This window comes from Bos mutus, chromosome 17, assembly GCF_027580195.1.
Source record: "Bos mutus isolate GX-2022 chromosome 17, NWIPB_WYAK_1.1, whole genome shotgun sequence".
Taxonomy (NCBI): Eukaryota; Metazoa; Chordata; class Mammalia; order Artiodactyla; family Bovidae; genus Bos; species Bos mutus.
Window position 1 is genome coordinate 17,511,891 of NC_091633.1, and position 22,484 is coordinate 17,534,374.

General features: G+C 50.5%; 1 protein-coding gene across 1 annotated transcript in view; it reads right to left on the reverse strand.

The window, feature by feature from the left end:
* CUX2 (cut like homeobox 2) overlaps window positions 1-22,484 on the reverse strand; it is a 101,825-nt gene that overhangs the window by 5,169 nt on the left and 74,172 nt on the right. The window contains 12 exon segments of the mRNA XM_070386172.1: window positions 1,084-1,272; window positions 2,522-2,794; window positions 4,956-5,115; window positions 5,890-6,618; window positions 6,621-6,673; window positions 11,202-11,303; window positions 12,246-12,920; window positions 13,986-14,106; window positions 14,179-14,227; window positions 14,931-14,989; window positions 15,090-15,281; window positions 20,632-20,736. Of these exon segments, the coding sequence (XP_070242273.1) occupies window positions 1,084-1,272; window positions 2,522-2,794; window positions 4,956-5,115; window positions 5,890-6,618; window positions 6,621-6,673; window positions 11,202-11,303; window positions 12,246-12,920; window positions 13,986-14,106; window positions 14,179-14,227; window positions 14,931-14,989; window positions 15,090-15,281; window positions 20,632-20,736 (2,707 nt within the window).

Consider the following 22,484-nt stretch of genomic DNA (forward strand, 5'->3'; position numbering starts at 1 on the left):
CAGTGTTTTGGAGGGCAGGGGGAAGTAATTTTAGTTTTTTCTTTCCTGTTTTCACAGCTTTCTCTGGAGCCGTCTGTGGAGTCTGTGGGTTCAGTGCGGTGGTACAGATGCATAAAGTGGTGCAGAGTCTTTCGCCCTTGGCCCCTGCCAGGCTCCAGGACGTTAATTTTAAATGAACGTAGTAACTGCATGATGCATCTCAGCCTCAAATCATCAAAATGTGTGTGCATTGGGCGGGGGGAAGCCCACCTCAGAATGGAGGAAGTAAGGTATTGGGTCCCATTTAATCCTCACACCAATGCCCTGAGGTAGACGCTATGACTCTTACTTTCAGATGAAGTGGAATGAGGCACAGAGAAGGGAAGTAACTTGCCCAAGATCACACAGCCAGCAAGCGGCAGGACAAGTTCCAACGTACAGCTGTCTGATGCCAACAGCCAGACTCGGCCCTGCCCCACGTGCCGCTTATAGCCTGGCTTGACCCTGGGCCCTCGTCATGACTTAGTGCCCCAGCTGACAACTTTCCAACTCCTCAAGTCTCCTCTCCCAACTGGATTTTGAGCTTTCTTAGACCCAGGAATCCCTTACACACAAAGCATGAGACTGGCTGGGCCACAAAGCAGGTGCTCAGTGCCAGTTCAATTTTTCAGGGAGATAAAATCCTATCAGACAATGTAAGAACCTGCGATTTCTTGTCCGGTCTTGTTAAGGGGGCAGTTATCATTTGCTGGGTCAATTCTGTGCTTTGTTGCATAGAATCCAGATGATGGGCAAAGGGGGTAATATAATAGGACTCTGATGCAGAGGATGGAGAGATCAGAGAGAGAGGGGGCTTGAGGAATATGCAGGAGACTCTGGAGTGGCTATGGGTTTGTGGAAGGATGCTGAGAGAGACGGTGTATTGGAATTTTCAGGGGAAAAGTATTAAACATTTTAATGGCTCACGTTCCGTGGAATGGCTATTTCTTGCAGCCTACACTAGGCTAAGACTGGACCACTAGGACCCTGGGTTTATTTGGGTTAGAACCAGATACGGTTCCAATGGGAAAACCTGAGGCCAGACCCAGAGTTCCCAGGGCTTACCTTTCTTCTCCAGCTTCTTCATGTCTCTCAGCTTCTCCACGTTGTGGGGGTCGTTGAGCCACAGCTGCATGCGCACAAAGGGCTCCCGGCCCTTCAGGCTCAGCTTGTGCCAGGGCTTGGGTCGGGAGAGAAGGTCAGACACGGAGCCCTGGGTCAGCCCTAGGATGCTCTCCCCGAAGAGCCGCTGCCCTGGGGACAGGGGAGGAGGGGGACGACCTGTTACCCCAGGCTGGGCACAGGTGCTCCCGGGAGAGACAAGGGACAGGCAGAAACCAGGGAATGTCTCCACTAACTCAGCAGGGAGGACCAGACACATTGGGGGACCCATGCCTGTGTGCATCTGGGGAACTTTCTGCAGAACAGGAGATGGGGGCAGGCAGATAGCTGCCAAACAAAAATGCTGTCATGATTCAGATGTTATTCACTCCTAGGGGATCCCTGACATTGTCTGCAAACTTCATGTGCACAAATAAGTATCACCTTGTCAGACAGTAATTTGACAGATTCTATCAAAATTTCAATATGCAAGCCCTCTGATCCAGCAATTCCACTGCCTGGGATTTCTCCTCCAGTTGTACTTGCCCAAGGGCACAAAGACACATGTGGATGTGGTTTCAGAGGCAGCAGGAAATTGGGAACAAGCAAAATGCTCATCAGCTGCATAAAAAATGTGGGGCATCCATGGCCTGAAAACTTTTGCAACAGTGACAAAGACTGCAGGTGGGCTATTCATTCTAAGGCAGAAGAGGGTCCGCAGAAGAGTGTAAGTTTTTCAAAAGCAAGTGGAAGGACAGCCTGTGTGTAATTTCATCTATCTAGAAACAAGAAGAGAAGAAACTAGGTGAACATACAATTTTGTATGTGTTCAGAAAATATCAAAGATACAGAAAAACTGTGGCGTATGACTGGGAGGTTAGGGGAGATTTTACTTGTTTACACTTTAACTTTTTTTTTTTCTGTATTGTTTGGCATTTTCAAATAGTGATACCTTATTTTTATTATAAAAATTGTAGTGAAAAGTTGAGGTTTGTGTGCATGACTTGACTCCCATCTGAGACGTGGAGGAGTTTGTAATTCAAAAAATTAAAGAATCCAGATTTCTCCCTTGGGCCCCCAGCATTGGATGAGGACTGAGTTATCTGAGAATAACTCGGAATAACTGCGAATCTTCCTGGGATTCTCTAAGTCCTCCTGGAAGAAAGTTTTGAAAGTTGTGGGCTAAGCACTTTAGGAGGACAGCATACTGACCTCCCTGCTGTCCACTCTAGAGACCCAGTTCAGAGTCAGATGCCTCCCAGGGAGCCCTGGGTGGCCCAGGGCTGAGCAGCACCTGCAGAAGGGACCCCAGTGCCTGGGATCTCACCATGGCTCTTTCCTTAAGGCAAGGGGGAGCCAAGCAGGGCAAGAGGCAGCACCCCTGACTCCCGGTACCCTGTACCTAGGTTGTTGTCTGTGAGGACCTCTTTGACCCTCTTGGTGATGGAGTACGTGTCCAGCTCGGGGGACATGGCCACAATCTCCTGGATGCCCCCTGTGGTCTGGCTGCCCGAGTAAATCTTCCCACTCAGTGATGAGCTGGAGCGTCCCTCTGGCTGCTGGTTCTCCTTGCTGCTCTCCAGTGTCAGACTCAGGGGCTCCTGGGAGCTCTTCTCCAGTGGCTCCGTGGGACTAGGGGGTGGGGATGGCGAGGACCTTGGTTCAGTGGGACTGACTGTGGGCCGCAGAGAGACAGAGAAGGCAGTTACTGCAATCTGGCATAGACATGCATGGTTTGGGCAGGCTTGTTTGTTACAGCCAAGAGTTAGCAACAATCCATTTTGCAACTACCACAGTAAAATCTCAGGTAGGGACCATCCTGGCTGTGAAAACCAGTAGATGAAAGTTGGAGGAGGAAAAAGATATCCACCTAGTCCCAAAGTATCTCCCCACAGGATACTTACTAAGTACAAAGGGAAAAACAGTAACTTTACAAGTACAGTTGTCTGCCAACACCACCTCAATCTAGTGATTGAAGTTAGCACCTCCAATCACAGGACAAATCAACAGCTGGTGACTCCTGATATGATGGACTGAGAAGGACAGAGCAACATTTCTGGGACATTTCTGCCCGAAGTGCACAGCTTGACTCTAACCACAAGGGAACATCAGACAAAGTTGAACTGAGCATCAGTCTATAACATAACTGGCTTCCAGTTTTCACAAACGTCAAAACTAAAAAACTTTAGAGAGAGGCAGAAGAACTGTCCAAATTGAAAGAGACTAAAGAGACATGATGACTAAGTACAAGTGATCCTGAATTTGACCTGGACAGGGAAAGATAAAATTATATAAAGGTGATTATTGGGACAACTGAAGAAACTTGGAATATAGATGGTGGGTTACATAGTAGTATTGTATTATTGTAAAATTTCTCATTCTTGCTAAATACTTTGAAATATTTAGGGGTAAAGGGGCATGATATCTTCAATTAATCTCTTAAATGGTTGAGAGAAAGAGCACAAATATGGCAAAATTAACAACTGGTGAATCAGTATGTAGGATATAGGAAGTTGGTTCTATTGCTTCAACGCTTTGGTAAGTTAGAAATTACATCAAAATTAAAAGTTAAGAAAAAAAAAAAAAAAAGGACTTGGCAATGACTGACAAGTCCAACTGCCAGAGTCAGCTAAGTAAAATACAGTGAGTCCCCACAGCAATCAATAATATAATGTAATAAAAAGATGCATATAAGATGAGTAAGTTCTGGGATTTGATACACAGCACGGTGACTGAGGTTAACAATCCTATTTTATATATATACTTGACAGTTGCTGTGAGAGTACAGCTTTAATAGTCTCACTATAACAAAATGGTAATTACCTTAAAAAATAAAACCACAGTTTTCATAAGACATTTTGTGTACATATATGTTAGAAAACGGAGAAGGCAATGGTACTCCACTCCAGTACTCTTGCCTGGAAAATCCCATGGATGGAGGAGCCTGGTAGGCTGCAGTCCATGGGGTTGCTAAGAGTCAGACACGACTGAGCAACTTCACTTTCATGCATTGGAGAAGGAAATGGCAACCCACTCCAGCGTTCTTGCCTGGAGAATTCCAGGGACGGGGGAGCCTGGTGGGCTGCCATCTATGGGATCGCACAGAGTCAGACATAACAAGCGCCTTAGCAGCAGCAGCAGCATGTTAGAAAACCACTTTTTAGAAGATATCTTGGATAGGGTGACTTTATTGAACCTCAGTTCCTGAATCTGTTAAATGGGGCCATAATACAAGCAGTGCTATACTTGCAACTTCCCTGCTCAGGGCCATAAAGAGGACTCCATGAGATAATGGGGGTCACCTCCTGAGGAATCAAGAGTCACCCACTCACTGGACTTTCCAGCGTGAGCTGAGCCACGGGACAGTCCGGGGAGGGCAGGGGACATGCCTGGGGAGGTGTCCCTAATGGGGAGGGGCGTGTTCAGAAATTCCTGTGCTGGTCCACAGGGCACCTTCCAGTGAAGTGGAAAAAGGTACTTCTTCCTCAATGTATTTAACTGGTGCCTGATGGAAATTTGTTAATATAAACCCAAAGGCTCTGTGCGAAGAAGGATTCTGAGGCTGCAAGCTGGATTGCTGGGAAAGAGATCAATCAGCAGACTTCTGACATGGGATGGTTAGGTGGGCACCGCCCCCACCCCTACTCCCGCTCAGTCGAGGCACTCTGGCGCCACCTAGAGGTCAGTCTGGCTGAGGGAAGGATGAAAGGGGAGCAGGGGCCCTTTTCAGGGCAGCAGCGGGGAGGGGCAGGGGAAGGGAGACCTGGGCAGTGAAGCCAATGCACAGACTGGAAGAGTGAGGGCTCTCGGTGGTTCGGGGCCCCATCTGTACTCACCCTGGGAGGCGCTGGGCTGCTGGCCCACGGCCTGGCCAAGCTGGTCCGAGAGCCACAGCTGCATGCGGATAAAGGGCTCCCGTCCCTTCTGCGTCAGCTTGCTCCACGGCTTCGGCCGGGACAGCATGTCACTCACGCTGCCCTGTGACAGGCCCAGCACCTGGGGATGGGCAGGGCGGGAAGGCTGGGTCAGCAGGTCCTGGCCATCCCCTCCACTTCTCTTCCCCAGACCCTTAGGGCCCATTGCTCACTCCTGTTCCAAGAGGAGAGGGCTGCCTTCAAGTGATCTTCACTCTCCATATGCCTGCTGTGTGCCTGTGCTGTGCCCTCCACCTGCAGTGCCCTTCCAGATTTCCTTACAGTCCACGGAATTCTCCAGGCCATAATACTGGAGTGCGTAGCCTTTCCCTTCTCCAGGGGGTCTTCCCAACCCAGGGATTGAACCCAGGTCTTCCGCATTGCAGGCAGATTTTTTACCAGCTGAGCCACAAGGGAAGCCCATCTAAAAATCGTCCTTGGACTCTTAAGACCCCTTAAGTGCCTCCTCCTCCAGGAAGCCTTCCTATGTTGTGTTTCCCATTCCTCCGAGCTGAGCTGAGCCTAACACTTAAGTGGAATGGACCATGGGAGGGATGGAGGTTACTGGAGAAGGGGGGTAGGCGGCTATTAACTAACCAGATGGAAGCTTTTCACAGCTTTAAAAACCACAGAACTGAACACCAGCCTTGTCCGTGGCTCCCCTTTCCCCACTGCCCAGGGACAGGAAAAAGGGCTTTTGGGGTCACTCAGATCTGGGTCTGAATCCTGCTTCTGCTCAGTTCTTGCTCACTTACACACACTCACACACACCCTTCTTTCCAGGCCATGGACACGGCAAAGATGTCCTTGCTCCCCAGGCTCCCTGAACCTCTGGGGCGAACCCCACCACTTTCACCTTCTCCCCGAAGATCCTCTGGCAGATTCCATTCTTGGCCAGCTTCTCCTTGACCTGGCGCGTCAGCTCCAGGGTGTCCACCTCGCGATACATGTAGAGCTCGTATTGCTCGGGGGTCAGGGGCGGCACGGTGGGCTTCAGCGTGCGGGGCACATAGGCTGGGTAGTAGGCCAGCCGCCCGCCGCCGCCCCCTTCAGGGCCGCCCCCCTCGGCCTTGAGCTCACCCACCCTGGGGGGCTCGTCCTCGCTCCCGGCCGCTTCGTCCTCGGGGACTGCGGGGGCCTCGTCCCCACGGGGCCAGGCCCGCCCATTGGGCTGGCCGGAGTAGCTGGAGGAGGAGGAGAGTGAGGGCGAGACAGAGGCGTAGGGGCGGCTGAGCAGGCCGCGGTCCGAGGCCCAGTGGTGGTCGAAATAGCCGGCGTCGCCGATCTCCGACTTGACCTTCCGGATGATGCTCTGCACGAAGGCGGCCGGGGACAGGACCGTGAGGGAGGTCTGCGTGCCGCTGCTGCTCGTCCCCCCGCTGCCGACACCGCTGTCCTCCTGCTTGACGAGCGTCGGGGCCCCGTTCTGGCTCATGGCGGCCAGTGAGGGCCGCTCTGGGGGCGAGGGAGGCACCGAGCGGCCCCGGGCGCCGGCCTCCATCTCCAGCAGGGCCTGCTGCTGCGCTTGCATCTCGCGGCGTGCTTGCTCCAGAATGTTCTTGATGGCGTCTTCCGAGGTGGTGCTGGTGGGGCTGTGCCGTTGGTGAGGCTCAGTGGGGCTGCTGAGTTCTTGGGCTCGCCTGTGGGAAAGGGGACAGGGAGGCTGGAGGCCCGTGGACAGGGCATGGCTTGAAGGACAAAGGTGTTCACAGCACAGAATTTTTACCAGCGATATGTTGGGGGCAACCTCTGTGTCTGGGGATAAAAACCAGGTGGACACAGATTTTAGCTTATGTGGAAAAAGCGCTCATGGGGATACTGTAAGGTTAGAAGAAGACAGTTGTTTTTACACATGCTGTGATCCACCTATGCAAATAAAAGCAAGTCCCAGAAGGGGACACACAGTATAACCTGCTTTCTATTGAGCGGCAGAGCAACCCAAATAAGCAATACATTACTTGGTGAAAATTCTACAAGTGGTCAACACAAAAGAACAGCAGGACCGGGCTTCCCTCTGCTCTCTTAGTGGCCTTTCCTACACTGGGGTCTCTCCCCACCCCTGAACGAACCTAGATCAACACAGCCCTTCCTTTACTATCTCACTGTGCAGTCTGCACCCCGGTGGATCCTCATAGCGCCGTTAAAAATAATTTCTATTGCTTTGCCAATTAAAAAGCAATAGAGCAATGGAATACTATTCAGTCATAAAAGGAATGAAGCACTGATACCATATGGAGGAAACTTGAAAATATTACGCGAAGTGAAAGAAGCCAGGCACAAGAGGCCACCTTTTGGACAGTTTCCGCTCATATGAAATATCCAGAACAAGGAGAGCCACAGACACAGAAAACAGACTGGGGCCTCCCTGGGGCTCACGGGAGGTGAGGCATGGGGAGTGACTGCTAACGGGTACAGTGTTTCCTTTTGGGGGTGATGAAGATGTCTGGGAACTATAAAGAGACAGTGGCTGCAAAACATTGTGAAGGAACTAAAGGCCACTGAATTCTTCACTCTAAAATGGTTAAATTCATGTTATGTGAATTTTACCTCAAAAAAAAGCAGACATCCCTGGTGGAAGTGGGTAAGAATCCGCCTGCCAATGCGGGGGGCACGGGTTTGAACCCTGGTCTGGGAAGACTCCACGTGCCATGGGGCATCAAAGCCTGGGTGCTACAACTGCTGAGCCCAGCACCCTCAAGCCTGTGATCCGCAACAAGAGAAGCCGCCACAACGAAGAGCAGCCCCTGCTCACCACAACTAGAGAAAGCCCACACAAAGCAACAGAGAGCGAGCATGGCCAAAAAAATCCCCCTCTGCTAAAAAAAAAGCTAACAATGCACAAAAACTTAAGATGAAAATGAGAATCCCCTCTGAGCTTTCCCCAGTGGTAATCACGTGAAATTTTCCCAAGCTTTCCCTTCCAATCTGTTCAGTGTGGCCTGGCTTGCTCCCACTTAGTATCAACATGAGTGTTTCTTCCTACGAGCTGAAGTTCTTCCATCTTTAATGGCTGCATATGCCACTGAAGAAATACTCTTGGCTTTAGTTACCCAGCCCCCCACTGCTGGACACTTAGGTTTCTACTTTGTCACTGTTGGAAACAACAATAAAGAGATAGCTTCTATATATATTTTTGTTCCCATTCTGAATATTTCCTTTGATCCCCAAAAGCAGAGCTCCCAGGTCAGTGTCAGCCACGTTCACTTCCTTCCCAGAGGGATGCTAACTGGTCTCTGCTTAGTCTTCACTTCCGTGAGGGACATCGGGGGGTAACCCGGCACTCTTCCTCTTGCTGAACTTTTCACAGACCCTAAATGGAAACCTCCTGCCTGGGCCACTGGAGCAAAGGTTTCCCTCTGTGATGTCTTTTTAATTTCTTTGCTACCTTGATGCAGACCTCCCAGTGGGAGAGCACTGTGCAGGGAGTCAGGAGGCCCTGTTCTCCTCTGGTCTCTGTGAGTATGTCCCCCTCTTTGGCCTCAGCTGTCCTTTTTAGTGGGAAAGTTACATGAGACTGTTTCTCATGGTTCTTTTCACCCCAATACTGTGTCTTATCTACGTGTGTAACCTCTGTCCAGCACACAGTAGGCATTTAATGTTTACTGAATGACTGCCTCTCTTTTGCTACCAGAATTGACCAAGGAGACATAGCTAAGTGTGTACACAGTCGGGGCTCAGCAGATTATCTGGGTGGGGCAGTGCAGCATCCCAGCAGGGTTAACCTCTCTCTGTCCTTTCCAGGGACCAGGAAAAGAGGGGTCTGTGGGAAATTCATAGCTTCCAGCAGCAGACTTGGGAATAGGGACACTTGCCCCAAGTCACCACCAGGGGGGAGCAGATACTGTAAAATGGAGTGGGAGTGCTGAAGCCAGTGTCCAGTTGAGTCAGCTGTGGTCTGCACTGGCTGTACTACATTATGCTGGGTGCAGGGATGTGATAGCTCCCTGGCTGCAAGAATCCCCCACTTGGAGGGACAGCCACATCAGCAGAGTCATTTGTAACATGAATAAATGCAACAATGGAGACATAGTGATAATGTAATGTGGACGGCTAACTTTCCAGGGACATCTTCTACATACTGGACCCCAGCTGAGTGCGTGCCATGCCTGATGTCATTTGATCCTCACACAACCTTGAGAAGGGAATACAAATACTGCACCTATTTTAAAGATGAGAAAATGAAGGCACAGAGAGGCTAAGTAATTTACCAGAGGTCACACTGTTTAATAAATAGCAGAGGCAAAATTGGCAGCCAAGGCACTCAGGCTCCATTGCACCGAACAACACAGGTCATTACAGGGGATCCGAGGAGGGGTGGATTCCAATCTACCAGGATGGGGATAGGGGTTCCTGGAGGAGATGACTCCTGAGTTGAGTTGTAAAGTAGGAGCAGGAGCCGGACAGAAAGGTGGCTGGGGTGAAGATGGCCTTAGGGGCACAGAAACAGGACTGAGGATGGTCATGAGCAAAAATAGTTCATGTGAGAGGCATGGAGGGGTCAGGAGGAGTCTGAAGACTATTCTAGGGTCTGTAACCCTTGTTGGGGAATTAGGATTTTATCCTGAGGGTAATAGGGAGCCATGGAAGGATTTCAAATAGTGACATGAATATGTGGTCCTCTTGAAGGATCCCTGTGGCCTCTGGGTGGAGAATGAGCTGGAGTGGGGTCTAGGCCAGTAAAGCAAGACCAGCAAGACTGGTCATTGGCAAGACCAGTAAAGAGGCTACTGTAATAGTCCCAGCAAGTGATGATGCTGGCTCACTAGGCTGGTGGCAGGTGGGATGCGGGATGTACAAGCTTGAGAAAACTTAAGTAACCCCTGGACGGGGTTAGGGTTAGGGTTGTTGAAACTTCCAGGAGCAGATTAACTCATCTAAGAAGAATAAGAAAGTCAGAGGGCCTGGGGTGGAGTTCTGGGGGAACCCCATGAGGGGCTGATGGAGAAAGCACACTGTGATAGGCTAAATAACGGTCCCCCAAAGATATCCATATCCCAACCTCTGGGACCTGTGAATATGTTACCTCACATGGCAAAAGGGAATTTTTAGATATGATCAGAGTTAAGAATTTTGAGATGAGGGTATTATCCTGGGTTATCTGGGTGGGCCCCACAAAATCACAATGGCGTTTATGAGAGGGAGGCAGAAAGATGAGAGACAGAGACAGAAAGAAACTAAAGATGCTACGACGCTAAGATGAAGGAAGGTGCCAGGATGCAGAAAATCTGGACGCCCTCTAGAAGCTGAAAAAGACAAGGGAACGGATTTTCCCTAGGAGCCTCCCGAAAGAACGCAGCCCTGCCGACACCGTGACTGTAGCGCAGTGAGGCTGATTTTGGACTTCCGATTTCCAGAACTGTAAGAAGATCAATCTGTGTTGTTGTCAATCACTGCGTTCTGATTGGGCACCCACTGGGAAAGTGGAGGAGGTACGGTCAGAGAGGTGGGAGGAAGCTGGGGGAGCAGCATCTCATTGGGAACCAGAAAGTACAGTGCAGGGAGGGTGAGGTGGATGGTCAGATGGTGAGGCTCAGGTCGAGGTGCCTGACAAGCGCCTGGTGAATACTGATCACGGGGCCTCCGGAAACAACCCAGAGCAGCACCCCCAACAGAACTCGGCAGTGGTGTCACCTGTGTGATGTGGCTGCTGTGGCTGAAGAACTGAGGTTTTAATTCCACTTGCTGCTGCTGCTAAGTCGCTTCAGTCGTGTCCGACTCTGTGCGACCCCATAGACGGCAGCCCACCAGGCTCCCCCATCCCTGGGATTCTCCAGGCAAGAACACTGGAGTGGGTTGCCATTTCCTTCTCCAATGCATGAAAGTGAAAAGTGAAAGTGAAGTCGCTCAGTCGTGTCCGACTCTTCACGACCCCATGGACTGCAGCCCACCAGACTCCTCTGCCCATGGGATTTTCCAGGCAAGAGTACTGGAGTGGGGTACCATTGCCTTCTCCATAATTTCACTTAACTGTAGTTAAATGGCTTATAGCTCCCATACTGGATAATGGAGCTGGTACTTTCCAGGCCTAGATCTCATTGGCTGCAGATTGTGAAAAAGGAAAAGCGGTTCAGACCTGCTTGGAATCCCCTCTGGGGTGGACACAGCCTCACCTCCTGCTCAGGACAGGCCCTGGAGGCCTCAGGCCTCACCTGCTGTGGCCACACTCACCCCCCTTCTGTGACTCGATCTCCTTCTTGGCTTGCTCTAGGATGCTCTTGATGGCGTCATCCGAGCCGGTCTCTGGCGTGCGGATTCTTGGGGTGATACTGCCTGGGGGAGGAAAGGAGGTGTCTGTTGTGGGGACCTGCATGTTGGGGGTCAGTCCCTGGTGCTGGGCAGGGTGACACGCTGGTGTCTTCTTCCCAGGGCCAGGAGAGTGAGAGCCAGACTGTGAGTCCGTGTGACAAACTGTGGACCCACAAGAGATTCAGCTTGAAATAACAACAAAACTCAATGAGGGCAGCCACCATCAAAGTGAACAATCATCTTGGGACTTCCTTGGTGGTCCAATGGTTAAGACTCTGTGCTTCCACTGCAGAGGATGCAGGTTCGATCACTGGTGGGGGAACTAACATCCCACATGCCCCAAGGTGTGGCCAAAAAAAAAGGAAAGAAAAGAAAATAGCTAACAATTCTCAAGGAGTTATTATATGCTTTATGCTCATTTAACTCTCTTTAGGAGCCTGACAGATGGGGGAACTGAGACATAGAGCAGCTAAAGAGAGCTGCCTGAGGTCACTAAGCGGATGAATGGCAAAGCTGGGACACAAACTCAGGTGTCTGTGGGGTCAAAACTTGGGGCCATCACATGGATTATCTGAAAACTGAGTCTGTCAAGGTTGGGGGCGTCACCCCGGTCATCTTATGGATGGGTAAACTGAGGCTTGGAAGTGCTTACAGGGTACCTGCCAAGGCAGCCCCAGGGACCCGGCCTTTCCCCACCATTATCCGCCTGAACTGCACCACAGCAGCACCCAGGTCTATGGGACAGGGAACAGGGAGCCCCAGGAGGAATTGAGAATGGTTTCCCTTATTTTACAAGGTGGGAAACTGAGGCACAGAGAGGCAAAGTCATTTGCCCCAGGTCACACAGCTGGGAGGTGGCAGACTCAGGCTCTGAACTGCGAGCCGTGTTCTCAGCCCTCAACAGCCCCACGCCTGGGGCTGGCCTGGGGAGACGGCTCTGTGGACGGGCCCTCAGCCAGCACCCACCTCGCTGCCGCACCTGGATGGTCCTCAGGGCCAGCACGTTCTGCTCGTCTGACAGGAACTGCTTCATCTTGATGAAGGGCTCCTTGCCCTTCACCGTGAGCTTGCGCCAGGGCTTGGGCCGGGCCAGGATCTCGCTGACCGAGCCCTGGGACAGCCCCAGCACGTAGTGGCCGAACACCCGCTGCCCGATGTTGTGTTTGAGCAGCTGCTCCTTCACCTGGAAGGCGATCTCCGCCGTGTCCAGCTGCTCCTCCTCTGTTCCAGCCCCGGCCGTGGCCATGCCGCCCCCGCCCCCCTCTGCTGGCTCAGGACCCCCGGGCGGCTCAGGGCCAGGGGCTGGGGTAGCAGGGGCCGTGGGGGGCTTGGCGCCATAGAAGGCTGGGGGGAACACTAGCAGGCCTCCAGCTTCCCCCTTGAAGGCAGTCGGGGGCATCATGTGCTTGGACAGCAGCGTGTCCCCTGTCAGTCTCTCTGCTGAAGCCAGGCTGGGGAAGGGGGACAGCGAGAAAGTCCGAGGCCCATCAGGGCCCAGGCTGGGGCCCAGCAAGGGCTGCCCTGGGCTGGGGGACAGGGGGTCTTCGGGCCCTGGTGGCGGTGGGAGCTGTGGAGGGGACGGGTAGGACTGCTCCGTGCCCAGAGAGTCCTTGATGGAATCATCCTCCGAAGGGTCCTCCTCTAGAACACCAAGACAGACAGACAGATGGAGGAAGAGAGGAGAGACAGACAGAAAGACAGAGAAATAGACAGTGATGGGAAGAGACAGGCAGAGAGACACAGAGAGAAACAGAGATAGGGAGACAGACAGATGGAGAGAAATAGCATGGGAGAAGACAAAGATAGGCAGAGACAGAGTGAAAGAGGAAGCGACAGAGGTTCAGAGAGATAGAGAAGGAGGCAGAGAGACAGTGAGAGGCAGAGAGACATACAAAAAGGGAGAGATTTGGAAGGAGAGGAAGCGGAGAGAGGGCAGGAGGGGTGCGGGGAAGCGCTATAGGCGTCCGACGGCGTGAGGCACCAACACTGGTGTTTCTGCCACACGCTCCCCTCCCCCTTCTCTAGTCCCCGTTCTGCAAGGCCTGGGCCAGATTCCAGTTCCGGGGTGACCCTCCCACCGCCAAGCGCATTAACCGCGCACCTGTTACAGGCCCAGCACTTTGCCCGGGGAGGGTTAATCCCCATCCCGGAGCAGGACAGCCCACTTCCTAAGTGCTCGCCCCGTGCTCCTTGTCTACGCGTTCGCATCTACCCGCACAGCACCTACTAGGGCCGGTAACTGCCCACTTCACAGATGAGGAAATGGAGACAGCACACACATGTGCTGAGGCCATGTGGCTGAAAGGTCATGAGGCCACTGTGTGGGGAGAAGGGGCGATCTGGGGGAGACAAGCTTTTCCCAGCAGTCTGCAGTAAGGGTTAGTGTGAACGCCCTGTGACCTCTCCCTGCTGCTCACGAAGGCTGGGCATGAGGGATCCCTCCAGGGACCCTGGGAGGGCCTGAGTGAGCTGGGTGTCTCCATGTGTCCCACCTTAGGGGACAGTCGCCCACTGGCTTAGCCGTGGACGGCCACCAGCTCAGCCCCAGGTAGGCAGCAGGCGCTCAATCAACATGCCCGCCTTTTACCCATTGTCTTCCTGCCCTTTGTGTTAAAGGCAGTGGTCTGAGGGTGTGGAGGAGGCTGGAGACCCACGGACAGCTCCCACCCCAGCCCCTCAGCCCCGAGAGCATCCCGCCTCCCCTACCAGGGCTGGCCAAAAGACCAGGCTTTTCCAGAAGGAATTTCTGCGCAGGGAAGAAGGCCTCCTTTGCCAGGAGCAGTGAGTCTTCGGGCTTGGCCATGCCCTGAGGGGACAAGAAGCAGGGCTGAGAGGGCATGGCTGGTGCAGAGCTCTTGAGGGCAGCCTGCCCGGTAGGGACGCTGGTGGGGACCCTCACCTGGGGGAGGCTGCAGGTGTTGGAAGCCAGCTTCATGGCTTTCAGGATGCTGCCAGAGAAAGTGCAGACAGAGTGTGAGGCCAGCCGGGTCCTCAGGCCAGGGGGAGGCCTCGTGAGAGGCACACCACCTGCTCCTCTTCCCTGAGAGCACCCACCCCACCCCTGGGTCTCACACAACGTGGGACTCAGTGGACAACAGGCCCGAAGCAGCGGCTTGTGAAGTGGTCTGCTCCCCTTGGAGAGGTGCAGCTTGAGCTGGTCTGATTAAGGCATCACCCCCTGCCCCACAGTGGCTCAGCTGGTAAAGAATCCGCCTGCAATGCAGGAGAACAGGGTTCTATCCCTGGGTCGGGAAGATCCCCTGGAGAAGGAGATGGCAACCCACTCCAGTATTCTTGCTTGGAGAATCCCATGGACAGAGGAGCCTGGTGGGCTATATAGTCCATGGGGTTTCGAAGAGTTGGACACTACTGTGTGACTAACTTCCACTTTCACTCCTCCCCCTGCTCCACCCCCACCCTGCCCTGCAACAGCACCAACAAGGCTGTTTCCCCACGGGCAGCTCTTGATGACAAAGGACTGGGCATGATAGCCAGGGTGCCAGTGGACAGGAGACAGGGTACCACAAAGCGGGATCTGGTGGGAGGGAGGAAGGTGATAAGCTTTCCTGAGGGACCCTGGCAATCTTCCCAGGCAGCCTCCTGCCAGGGAAGAGGGCCTGGTGGTGTGAGGGGCTCCACCCGACACAATACCTCAGCTCTGTTTTAATTTCTTCATAGTCAGACTGTGCCTGGAGCTTCTCTTCTAGCTTCTAGAAGAACAAACACAGATGGGGAAGGCTGATCCACATTCTTCCTCTGGGGGATGCCCTCCCCATCTCCCGTCTGCCCGCCTCCTCCTGCGAGACCTACCTCGATGGCCTCGGACTTGGCGGTGAGCTGCCGCTCCAGGTCCGCAATCTGGTGGGCGGAGGTCTCCTCCAGCTCCTGCAGGGAGCTCTGGAGATGCTGCACATCCTTCAGTAGCCGCAGGATCTCCCGGTCCTTGGAGGCCAGGGCAGCCTCCAGCCGAGGGCCCGAGCACAGCGCGAAGTTCACCTTATCCTGGGCACAAAGAGGGGCTTGGAGGGGCCAGGAGGGGTGGGGCAGGGGGCTGCAGGACTGCTGTGCTCCCCTAGAGTGATTCAGTCCCCCCCACCCCAAATCAGGCCCTTCCCACTTCTGAGCCTTTGCTTAGCTGGTCCCACGTGCCTGTATGTCTGTCCTCTCTTCTTGAAATGAAATTAGGAGGAAGAAGGACTGCTCAGAAGAAGTGCTTTGGAGGAAGGTATGTCTAAGCAGCAATGAAGTTCAAGAACAAGTTAGTGATCTGGAAGACTGCTTGGCAGCATCTACTGAACACCCATCAAGGTGCTGCATTCAGTATGTCAGCAAATCTGGAAGACCCTGCCATGGCCACAGGACTGGAGAAGGTCAGTCCTCATCCCAATTCCCAAGAAGGGTAGCACTAAAGAATGTGCTAACCACTGGACAACTGCACTCATCTCCTATGCTAGTAAGGTCATGCTTAAAATCTTGCATGCTAGGATTCAGCATTATGCGAACCAAGAACTTCCAGATGTCCAAGCTGGGTTTCGAAAAGGAAGAGGAACCACAGATCAAATTGCCAACATGCTCTGGATCACAGAGAAAGCTAGGGAGTTCCAGAGAAACATCCAACTCTGTTTCATCAACTATGCCAAAGCCGTTGACTGTGTGGCTCATAATAAAATGTGGAAAGCTCTTAAAGAGATGGGAATACCAGATTACCTTATCTATCTCCTGAGAAACCTGTATGCAGGTCAAGAAGCAACAGTTAGAACCCTGTATGGAACAACTGATTGGTTCAAGATCAAGAAAGGAGTACGACAGGGCTGTCTGCTGTCACCCTGTTTGTTTAATCTATATGCTGAGCACATCAAGAGAAATGTCGGGCTGGATGAGTTAGAAGCTGGAATCCAGATAGATGGGAGAAACATCAACAACCTCATATATGCAGATGATACCACTCTAATGACAGAAAGCAAAGAGGAACTAAGCCTCTTGTTGAGGGTGAAGGAGGAGAGAGAAAGAGCTGGCTTAAAACTGAATATTAAAAAAACTAAGATCATGGCATCTGGCCCCATTACTTCATGGCAAATAGAAGGGGAAAGGGTGCAAATAGTGACAGATTTCCTTTTCTTGGGCTCTAAAATCACTGCGGATAGTGACTGCAGCCATGCAATCAGAAGACATTTGCTTCTTGGCAGGAAAGCTATGACAAACCTAGATAGTGTGTTGAAAAACAGAGACATCACTCCGCCAACAAAGGTCCGTATAGTGAAGGCTATGGTCCTCCCAGTGGGCACATACAGTTGTGACAGCTGGACCGTAAAGAAGGCAGAGCACTGAAGAACTGATGCCTTCGAACTGTGGTGCTGGAGAAGACTCCTGAGAGTTCCCTGGACTGCAAGGAGATCAAGCCAGTCAATCTCAAGGGAAATCAACCCTGAATACTCGTTGGAAGGACTGATGCTGAAGCTGAAACTCCAGTAGTTTGGTCATCTGAAGCAAACAGCTGACTCATTGAAAAAATCCTTGATGCTGGGAAAGATTGAGGACAGAAGGAGAAGAGGGCATCAGAGGATGAGATAGCTGGATAGCATCACTGAAGCAATGGACGTGAACTTGGGCAAACTTTGGGAGATGGTGAGGGACAGGGAGGCCTGGCGTGGTGCAGCACAAGGGGTTGCAAAGAGTCAGACATGACTGGGCACCTGAACAACAAATCTACTAAAGATGAACACATGGTGCCCTAAACCTCGGTGCTCTCAGTCTTTGGAACATATGCAGGAGAAACACAGGGACTTGCGCACCAAGGCAGAGGACATGCATGTTCACAGCAGCCTTCTCTGAAACAGCACCAAACCAGGAACCCCAGAACATGGATGGACGGGTTGTGGAACACTCAGACAGTGGAACCCTCGACAGCAACAGAAATGAATAATCTATACTACCTGTAACACAGCACGGATAACTCTCCCAGCTATAACATAGACCCAAAGAAGCCAGACACCGAAGTGTGTGTGTGATTCTATTAAGATCAGGTATCAACACCCATCATTTAAAAGTGGACATTTTAATTTCTAAATACACGGAGCTTTTAAAAAAATCTTTGATATTAATTTCTCATTTTGATACCCATTTCTCATTTAAATGCTTTCTTCTCTGCCATCACCCTCTGTATTTTTTCAGTCTTTTAACTTTACTGAGGCTTTCAATGGCTAAGTCAAAGATCTCTCTTGGTAAATGTCACATTGCACTTGAAAATATGAGGTTATTTTCAAATACCTTTTGATATTGATTTCTAACATAATGCCACAGTGATAAGAGAACAGACTCTGTATGATTTCAATACCTTTAGATGATGGAATTTTTGCACTTTATGTCCCTGGATATTTTCCTGTGTCTCTTGGTTTATAGTCTACTGGAACTTGAATAGAATTTGTATCCTGCTGTTGTGTGAAAACTGTATAAATCTTAAGTATGTTGTATTGGTTCACAGTGCTTTTCAGATCTACTGTATGCTTCCACTTTCTGCTTTCATTCTATCAATATTTGAGAGTTTGATATTGAAACTCTAACTAAAAATCTTAATTTATCTACTTAAAAAAAACTGTAATATATAGTGGAGCTATCTGTAACTTTGTTCTGTATTTTCCAAGTCTCCTGTCAATGTTATCATACTTTCATAATTTAAAAATTAAAAAGAAAGAAGATTTCCTAAGAAAAAAAAAATATCAGGTTTCAAAACAGGCAAAACCCATGTGCGCTGTTAGAAGTCTGGCGAGGGGCTCCCCCGGGGGAGTGGCACCTGGATGGGGGCATAAGGGAGGCTTCCAGGTGCCAAATGTTTTACTTGTTGATCTGGATGCTGGTTAAGGGGTGTGTTCACTTTGAAAAATTCCAAATGCTGTACACTTATGCACAGTTTCCCTTGTGGATGTTATACTTCAATAAAACATTTGCTAAAAAGGAATAAAAAACCGAAGTAGTCACTTGGATGAGGAATTGGTAGTGATAGGGTGTTCCTGGCCGTAGAACAGCACAGACAAAGGTTTGGGTTTCTAAATTAGGCCCAGGTCCCACCCCAGGGGGGGACGTTCCCATTCCAGGGGAACCACAGGATTAGACCTGAGACCTTGAACCCACGAGTCACATTAGGGTGGTTCCTTCCTCACCCTAATTTGCCACCAGGCCCCATGGCCTCTTTAGGTTTTAGGAAATGGCCCTGGATGAAGGTAAAGAGGTTTCTGTTTGAGAGCACCTGAAGTCAGGCTGTCCTTGAGCTCAGTTACAAACGAATCTAAGCAGCATTACAAAGGGGGAAAAAAAAACAACCGACCACTACCAACCCCAGCTATTCTTCCATGGAGATAAATGCCAATTAAAACAGGAAGCGGATGCCATTAACACATTAAATTAATTAGCATCGAGCGCCACTGTTGTGCTCAGAAAAGCTCACCCCCCCAAACCAGCAAAGTTTCCCGTGGTTGATTAGCACAGGCATTTGCTGGGTTCCACGGGGGTTAATTAAGAACCACTGGCAAATTCTCTCTGAGGCGTCCTCATGAGCTCTCTTGCACTCTCAGTCTCTCTGGAGTTCACTCTCTGGGTCGTGCAGACATCAAGCATGCTGATAACATACACTCTGCCTCCTGGGACACGGGGACAGACGGACACCCCTATGGACACAGCACACACTGACACGTGTACCGGCGGGGGTACTCGTGTGGACAAGCACACACACAGAGAAATATACAGGAGACACATCATCATCACACATAGAAACATGTATGTGCTCAGACGCCACATGCTCTCATGGGCAAAAACACCCTGGACATGCCCCAAACACACTACTAATAATAACATCGCATTGAATGTTTACTGAGCATAGATTATAAACCAAACGCCATGTAATTCTCTCAATAACCCCATAAAGCAGATCTTATTTGTACAGATGAGGAAACTAGGCACCGTTAGATTAAGGATACAGTTATTTGCCCAGAGGTCACACACACACATACACAGTAACACACGTTCAGAGAGACGCGTTCAAATACTTAAATAGAAAGATACAGACACACAGGTCTGTGTATCAGGGTGTCAGGTGAAATGAAAATTCTGTGGCCTCTTCAGGTTCATGGATGGAGACGGCAAATCACCCCGGAGCAGACCTGTTATTATGGAAGCAATCATGAATTGCATGAGCTGGACCATAAAGAAGGCTGAACGCTGAAGAATTGATGCTTTTAAATGTGGTGCTGGAGAAGACTCTTGAAAGTTCCTTGGACTGCAAGGAGATCAAACCAGTCAATCCTAAAGGAAATCAACCCTGAATACTCATTGGAAGGATTGATGCTGAAGCTCCAATAGTTTGGCCACTTGATGTGAAGAGCCAACTCATTGGAAAAGTCCCTGATGCTGGGAAGGATTGAGGGAGGAGGAGAAGGGGGCCACAGAGGATGAGATGGTTGGATGGCATCACCGATTCTGTGGACATGAACCTGGGCAAACTCTGGGAGATGGTGAGGGACAGGGAAGTCAGGTGTGCTGCAGTCCATGGGTCACAAAGAATCGGACACAATTTGGTGATTCAACAACATCAACAACATGAATCTTATTCCTTGATAAGCAGGAATCTGGAAAGAAGGAGGACCAATTTACATAAGGAAGTCAGGCTTTCTGGGAGAGGAACAATGAAGACTCTTATTATATGACAGAAGGGTAGGTGGGGGTGGTGTTGATTAAAATCCCTTGGCAGGAAATGTCCCCAGGACCTTAAAGGGGCACCAACTTAAGAGGAATGAGAAAGATGCCCTAACTGGCTTAACACAGGAATCTCAGGGTTGACGACAATAGACTGATTCTTTGTAACATGTGGCTGGTTGGGAGACCTTGTCAGAATCACCCTGATATGAGTGTCCACCTCAGATCTTGGTATGTGGACCCACACATCCAAGCCGGTGGAGACCAGGGGGGTCAACAGCGACACCTGGTGGCAGCCATCAAAACTGCACTGCTGCTCTACTGATCAACCTCCTACCCTGCTCCAGCCGAATGATCCTCTCTGACCTGACTAAACTCCAAAGTATGTGGATTCAAGCTATACGAAGCTTGAGCTTGAAAAAAAGAGCTGTGGCTGTGTTTGACCCTCAGCAGGCGAAGCAAATCATAGCATTGATAATTATACTTAACTACACACTGACTTTGGTAATAAAGATGTTATGCCCACTGTATGCAGAGGCCCAGACCCATTCGTGTGCACAATTGCATGAAGATGCACACAGTCCACCCACAAAATGTCACCCACATATTCCAACCCACAAACACGGCCTTTCCCAACTTCTCCCTCTGGCTCTGCCACCATCCTTACCCCACTGGGTCCCTGAGGAGAGCAGCAGGCCAGGCGGATGGAGCTGTTGACGGAGGCGAGTTGTTCCCGAAGACTTTCCACCTCCCGCTGGGCAGCCTCGGCTCGCTGGGGAGGAAATTGGGGCAGGTGTGGTTAAGAGGTGAGGGGGCCACACTGGATCCCACCCTGGCCCTCCACTGCTCCCCTGCACCGTCTCAGACAGCTGGGAAGGCAGGTCTGAGGACCTGGGGTCCTCTTTCTGAGTCCTGGGCCCCTGAGTTGGCTCTGGGTTCCCCTGGTGTGTTTGGGACTCCAGGTGGAGCTAGAACGTTCCCACTCCACTAGGGCAGGAAGGGAGGTGCTGTCTTGATGAGTCTGGCAAGTTTTTGCATGTTCCCAGGCCACTTCTGTCTGCCAAGTAAACTTCAGGCTAGGCTAGTCAAAAGGCCAGAGCTTGTCCCCAGCTCCTGTGCCATACGTTGTCTGCAGAGGTTGGCTCCAAAGCCCACAAGCTGTTGCAGGTCCCTGGGCAAGTTACTTCCCCTCTCTCTGGGTCTCAGTTTTCCTTCTGTGAAATGGAGGCCATGGAATACAACTACTGCGGAGGAGCACTGAAATTCATCTAAAAATCAGTATGCCACAGCTGACTAAACTGAATCTTAACTCTTCAAAAATTTATAAGAAAAAAGCTTGGAAGGAAGCTTTCAAATGTTAACAATGTGGACTTGTGGCCTGGAAAGACATCTGTACTTTGTCTCTTTCTGGTTGCGTGACCTTGGGTAAGAAATTTCATATCCTTGGCCTCAGTTTCCCTGTCTGCAAAATGGGGATGATAAGAGCAACTGCCTCATAAGTCTGTTCTGCAAGTAAGTGATGTGGTAAATACGATTCATTAGGTATCCCACCCTGATGCCTGACACATACAAATATGTCAGTAACTGGATTCCTTTACTAACAACAACAGGGTGGATGGGATCTTGAAGTGCTATTAAAATGAAAAGAGCTACAGCTGTGTTTTGACCCCCAGCTGGTGATGCAGGTCAAATGATTAAGTTTAACTTATACACTGATCGCAGGAATCAGTATGCAGTGCCCACTATATGTGCACAGAGACTCACACACATTATGCACATGTTTTGTTGATTTATCTTTAAAATGATTTGTTTATTTATGGTATCCTGCCTTGTTTCAAAAATAGTTCTAGTTAAGAGTCAGCTTTGTTTGGGGAAAGGATTTGGGTGTGTGTGGGATTGTAGAGAAAACATTTTTATGTTTCCACACAGTTAGGGCTTTCTGAGTAAATGGGACTGAGACCTGAGATCTGGGCTAAAAGACAAGCCTTGTAAATATCAATACACGACTGATCAGCTAGTGAGAACTCCAAAGATTCACTTCCTGGGAGATGCCTGTTGACATTTCAAGGGGGCACGAGACGCAGACCATGAAGACATCCTCTGGGTTGTAAAGATGAATTTAAAGTTACTAGTCTTATCTTCCCCTGGAGAGAAGTATTTACATTCTAAAGGCTAGAAACCCAGGATACTCGCCCTTCTGTTCATCAGGATACTTGAGAGCAGATTTCTCTCCCTTTCTCAGAAGGTCCCTCTCCTATACAACCACCCAGATTCATATTTAGCGGGGGTGGGGGAGGTTCCTTGCCTATAGCACAAACCCCAGTACATGCAGGATATCTGGTTCTCGACTCATCACCCCAGGGGAACAGCTGGGGAAAACTAGCATGGTTTTTACCATGCAAGTAATAATGACCTGCTCCAGAATCCTCTTGCTCACATTTAAGATAGTATTAATAAATACAGATATTAAAGACTAACACGGTAACATGTCCTTTTTTCTCAATACTCTATAATGCGCAG